This window comes from Geospiza fortis, unplaced genomic scaffold, assembly GCF_000277835.1.
Source record: "Geospiza fortis unplaced genomic scaffold, GeoFor_1.0 scaffold11, whole genome shotgun sequence".
NCBI lineage: Eukaryota > Metazoa > Chordata > Aves > Passeriformes > Thraupidae > Geospiza > Geospiza fortis.
In genome coordinates, this window is record NW_005054304.1 from 10,852,896 (window position 1) to 10,858,983 (window position 6,088).

At 38.0% G+C, this 6,088-nt stretch overlaps 1 protein-coding gene across 1 annotated transcript in view; it reads right to left on the reverse strand.

The window, feature by feature from the left end:
* Positions 1–929: 929 nt before the first annotated feature.
* LOC102031594 (3'-5' exoribonuclease 1-like) overlaps positions 930–6,088 on the reverse strand; it is a 5,995-nt gene continuing 836 nt past the window's right edge. Inside the window, exons 2-5 of the mRNA XM_031066423.1 lie at positions 4,414–4,624; positions 2,962–3,045; positions 2,185–2,294; positions 930–1,116 (exon numbers count right to left, since the gene is read on the reverse strand). Coding sequence (XP_030922283.1) covers positions 945–1,116; positions 2,185–2,294; positions 2,962–3,045; positions 4,414–4,624 — 577 coding nt within the window. The 3' untranslated portion in view covers positions 930–944. The remainder of the gene's footprint in view (positions 1,117–2,184; positions 2,295–2,961; positions 3,046–4,413; positions 4,625–6,088) is intronic.

Here is a 6,088-nt window from a genome sequence, read left to right on the forward strand (position 1 = left end):
ATTTTTACAGAGGAGAAATAGTCAACAGAAGTTTGTCTAGACCTGGTACTTGGGTCAAGAGCCTCTGACCAGCACCAGCTCAAGATACACTCGTGCTGGCAGGGGTGGAAGCTGTGACCTAGAATAAGTTTAACCATCTTTATAAAAAACAAAAAACAGTAACATTGCAGAGGGAATCTGAGTTTGGTTTTCCTTTTAAATTCTAAGTGATTAAAGAAGCACCAAGCTCCTGATTCTCACTGACCATCAAGCTCCTGAATGCATTCAACCTTCACAGGATCTGATCAGCAACACCTACAGCAACCCTGAAGTATTTGTCAAGCACAAAGTAAAACTCTTCCCTAATTAAATGTCAATCTCTCTTTTATCTAGAGGTTACATTTAGGATGAAAAAGCCCTTCAAATGAAGACCATTAGCTAGGCTGAAATCCCTTTCAAAAAAGGTACTTTAGTGTAGGTTGATTGGGAATTTGCTAGAATCTCCAATAACTCATTTTATGGTAGTCTGACAGAAAGCAGCAATAAGGTCCAGCACCGAACTCAGTATTACTTTTCCCTTGACAATTTGTTTCCACTGTAGATACATCCTAATCTTCCTCTGCCTCCATTACACTGTCAAAATTCAAGATTCTATGAGGGGAATGGTACAAATTAGTTTTGTAGTGTATTGCATGAAAACAGGAAAAAATAATCAAAAAATCAAGATAGCCTTTTCAGCTGAACTACTTGATCTAAGAGGACAGGTATAACATTTTTAGACAATCCTTCAAAGAGCACAAGCCGATTCTTAAAAACAAGATTAAAATCAAAATGCAGTAATTATATGATCTCCAATTAGTGAAGTGAGATCTGCACATGAAACACATTTGAAAATCAGGCACCAGGCAAGTAGTTAAAGTACTATAATTTTATACTACAAAAGTAGAGATGACAATCACAACAGGTCATTCTAGACTTTTAAACCAAAACTTCCCATAAGAGAAACAGCAATTTGTACAAACCTTGTAGAAGTTCCCATATGATTTGCGAATATTGATCCACTTTTTGGCAAAAGAAGGGTATTTGATACGGCTAATACGGCACTGGATGTTCAAAAATTTACTCATGTCCCACGACCTTAGAAAGTCAAAAGAGGAAAACATGAGTCATATATAATCCTGTGTTCTACATATTGCACAGTTGTAGAACTAAAAGTTGTCTTGTCTCTGGTGATCAGTAGAATGAAAACAGTTTAGGAAAAGCTCATTTGCTCTAGTCCTGGTAAAGAATTTTTTATATGAATTTGTTAATCACCGGGAAAAAAATAATGACAGGAGCAAAACTTTCACCAGGATGGTTTTCAGGTCCACAATGGTTAGGACAAAAAATAGCACACCAACTACCACATCAATACTGAAAACTGCCAGAAATTAGATGCTTACACAGCCCTCGGGGAAGCAAGCGACACCTTAAATCTTCCTGATTATTTGGGTATGCATTTATCTCTCTACTTCAGGTAGGTTATTGAAACTAGACCACACCAAGTTTTATGAGAAACCAGATCTCTATGAAAATATGAAGAAATTATAATCCTATTTATTTAGCAGCCTGCCTTCCTGAAGGGAACCACCCAACAAGTTTGTAAACTGCAAGCTAAAGTAAAGCTTTTTTCCCCATCTCTTCTAGTTGTCTGTGCAATCTCACCTATACAACAGATATTTCAATGCACCTGTTTTCCTTAAGGAATTTCACTGAGGGGATTCCTCTGGAGGGGAATTCCAGAGACATTTAGGCCCAGTAATATAACCAGTCTTGCATCAGCTTTTCTTTAGCATTTTCTTTTTTTAATTCACTGTTGCTTCCAAAGATAGCAATGTAATTATAGATTAAAAATTAAAAATTGCAGAATGTTATTTTCAGGTATTCTATGCTAGATATAAATGGAGAATTACAGCAGCAACAAAGTAGAAAGTCTCCAGCAGCACTCTGTTGCGTACAGACCACTAGGAAAGAAACAGAGCCATCTGATGGATTTAAGCTTCATTTTGACTAGTTCAGTTCAGCTTTACCAATTTTAACAAAAGCTTCAATTAAAATAAAACCAGCAAAATGGCAGTGTCCTGATCCATCTTTAGCAATGCTCTCACAAATATTAAACGTGGTTTTGCAGTTTTAGATTGTGCTGAAGGCTGCATAAGGACATACCCATCAGTCAACATGGAATAGCTGTACTTTGTTCCTAGTTCTCGTTGTCTCATCCACTCTACGACATTCTGCAGAACTTGAGGAAAAATATCAGCTTTATCAACGATGTCCTAAGGGAACAAAAAAAAAAAAACAACCAAAAAACAAAAAACCAACAAAGTAAGGAACATTTTTTCAGAAAAAGATCCCTCAGCATTAGGTGTATAAACTGTATTGGCATATGGGCAATTAAAAACTTGGCTTCATCAAAATCTTTACAAAACCAGATTACACGTTAACAGATGACTGGACAGGTTCTTCTGAACTGAAAAAACAGCACCACAAAAGCTCTGCTAGAAGAGCCAACCTCCTAATAGCTTCTGTAAAGGTAACAAGGTTAGTCTGTAGCTGAACCTGGATTAAAACCTTTGAGGTTGTTTCCCAGGCTTCTTCTTAAATCACTTATCACAAGCCATTGCCATCCTAAGACTCTAAACTCTTCAGAGCAAAAATATTACAAGAGGAACTGCTACAATTCAAAAGGTGCTTTGCCCTACTAAAGATTAAATTTCTCCACATGAATTAAAAAGATAATATTTCCCCCCACAAAATGACCAACTTAGTGAAATCAGCTCTGTGATAATTGGGAGAGGGAAAAAACAAGGATTAAGCAAACAGGCCTTACAGAAAAATAACCATGAAAGACTACCATTTAAGGTTACCAGTCTGAACTCATGAACAACACATCCCTTTTTTTTTTTTCCTATTTCTTCCTGAAGAAACAAAAGTGCAAATTACCTGGGTTATTCCTGTCAGACTGATGCAGAAGTCTGAAAGCTTGGGGTTAATCTCTGGCTTCACGTATTGCTGAAAGGTATCCTCCTGTAACAGGAGAATCAATCGCTCAGCTGCAGCACACTCTGCAGCTTGCAAGGCAACTTCTGTGGCTCACCTGCAGCCCAAAGGCTACAGCAGCTACTTGTCCTGCTGCAGGCAAAAAGGAATGTGCACCTCCTGAGCAGGAGCCTCCTGACTGGCCATCATCAGATTCCTAACAGGACAGATGGTTTTCCAACCAGAACATGGCCTTCCTCTCAGCCAGTAGGCACCAAAGAGTGGGAATGTGGATTTAAGAGGGAAAAAGGTCTTTTTCTCTGCAAAAAAAGCAGAGGATTTGGGAAAAGAAGAGTGAAAGTAAGGAAAAAATAAGTGAGAGGCATGAGCAACGCCTTATGTTTTTTAGGTGGTATCTCTAAAGGTTCACCTGCAATTCAAGGAAAGCAATGAGCTGCACACCTCAGAAGCTTCAGGCAAGAAGCTTCCTACACCTCTGGATGCCAGCCAGGCAGAGACAAACAAAATCTCACTCTGGGAAACTGAGCAACACAGGAGTGAACACCGAAGGCAAGTTTCATGGAAAAAAGAAAGCCCCAAATCCCTGCTGTTATACAAAACGTTTTGGACAAACAACAACAAAAAAACACTCTAAGAGCCATAAAAACAATCCTGGTAATCTGCACAATCCTTTTTCTGCTGTTAAGTCATACATGCAGCTATTCTTTATTGTAGCATCACAATGATTACTGGAAATCCTTTTTCCATTAAGAGTTCTTTATAAATGAATCATTAGTCAGAGGTGTGTGCACATCCTCTGTTTCATTGGGTGACTCAATTTCAGTTAAGCAGCAGGTAGTTTATCCTAAAAGAAAGCTGTACTGCAACAGAGCACTTGAGGCTACCAAATGCCTGTGAATATGTTTAAAATCAGGTTACACAGCTGTCAGTCTGTTGGGTACAATGTGGAGACAGCTGAGCCTGGCAAGAAGTGGAGTTCACTCAACCTCACTTTCCAGGCCTCTGCATTAGTGTCTTCTAGATTGCCTCACACAGGACCACAGAATTGATCATTTTTGATTATGATGAATGCCTTGAGTCCTAGAAATAGATTTGTGGGCCTTAAAGCAGGAGAAAGAAAGGGCAGGTGGGAACATACATGGACAACTCAGAAATTCATATCAATAGAGGGAGGAAACAGCAGGAGAATGATCTACTTGGATGATCATTTGGAAAATGCTTTCAGAAGAGAAAGTTTTGTTTGTACCTAAGAGGCACAGAGGATAAAGCCTTATGAAAAAAAAAGTATGCTATTTTTAATGAAGTTCAACATCTACTTAGAAACTAATCTAGACTTTGTGATGCAAACAAGTTACTTCAAAAATATCAGACCAACACAGCCATTAGATCACTTACTATTTCCAGGGTACGCGTGTTTACCAAGACAACAGGAAATTCAATTATTTCATGAACAAATTCAGGCGGATTTCCTTCTTGACAAGTTGCTTCAAAGTCAACGACACAGATGTAGTCATAATAGCTGTCTCCACTAATGTGTTCCTTCTGCATCAGCTTCTGTTTCTTATAATAGTTTTTCAATATCTTTTTCAGTACATCTTTCACTCCTCTAAAGAAATAAGGAAAGCGACAAAGATCACACTCTTGTTTAATTATTTCCTTGCTGTAAAACTATGTGAAGCTATATTTAACATTTGAAAGCTCAACACTTCTTAACCTCATTTTGAACAGCAGCATATGTGAAGTCTGAATTCCACTTTATCATAGAGGAGTGTTAGCACCATTATCTACACTACATTAAACCCACTTCTGGGATAACCCAGAGGCTGTGGTACCCCTCACAATACAACACCAGAGACAGCCTGGGAAGCAGGCACAGAGACACTCTGCAGTCACCTCTGCTTCAGCAAGACTCGGTATCCAAAGCCTTCCCAAAGCTCAAGTCTTTGTAGATTACTCCTGGTTGACCTCTGGCCCTGGAAGAAGTACTGCTTCACCTGTATTCATTCCCCTCTACCTGAAGTGATTCATGCCTGAAGCCTTTCTGCATCAGGGGCATTCTGTGACAACACAGAATCCATCTTGAACGTCTTAGATTTTTCTCAATTTAAATTTTAAATTCAGCTTGAATAACTCAATTAAAATAAAGTATTTGAGATTTCAGTTGTCAGAAAAACCTCCTAGTTAAGATTCTGCTTTTCAGGAGGTTTGTGGCTATAAATAAATTCACATGGCGAGCAATTGAAGTTACTTGCTGTGTCCTTTTAATATAAACATTTTAATATATGAGTGCATATGCCAGAACTGCCATGTATCAAACCAGAGCTAAACTGAATAAATGAGGATCATTTACCCTTCCAAGGAAGTTATTTTCAAAATCATTCATTGCAAATGAAATCACAGAAGCTGTAGGAGATAGGTGTAGCAAACGGCATTATCAGAAAAGCAGCCCAGTGATCCACAAAGAAGAACTGAAATCAAACTCCTAAACATGCATTTGAGAACATCACCTGCTTCTGCAGAGATAACTCTTCTTCCCTCTGGTTTATTGGTCTAGTTTAAGTCAATGACCAGCTCATTGAAAGTTGAGACAGTATGGGAGCTGATGGAAGGGGAAATTACCTCTTTCTTTACCAAACTTATTAAAAAAAGTTGAAAATAGGAAATTATTGACTATCACAATAACCTTGAAGGAAAGGATGATGTGTGGTAATCTGCCCAATACTCTACATTAGAACTGATGCACTATTTGTTTTACAGATAAGACATATTCTGACTAGACTTACTTGAATATATTGATAAAAGAAACCTAGCTTGGGTAAAAGAGAAATTTTAAGCCTTCGGCATTTACAACTAAATTAAAAAACTCATATAGAAAACTTATAACCTAAGAGAAGGCCACAAACACATCATATACTGTTTGAGGTCTGCTTTCAATTTTAAAATCAGAGCAACTGTTAAATAGCTATAGAAATCGAATGTGTTTTACCAAAAATTTTCCCAAGTAACGATAAGATTGTCTCCTCATGAGGCACTAAATTAATTTAACCAACCAAATCCCCAGCACTACTTC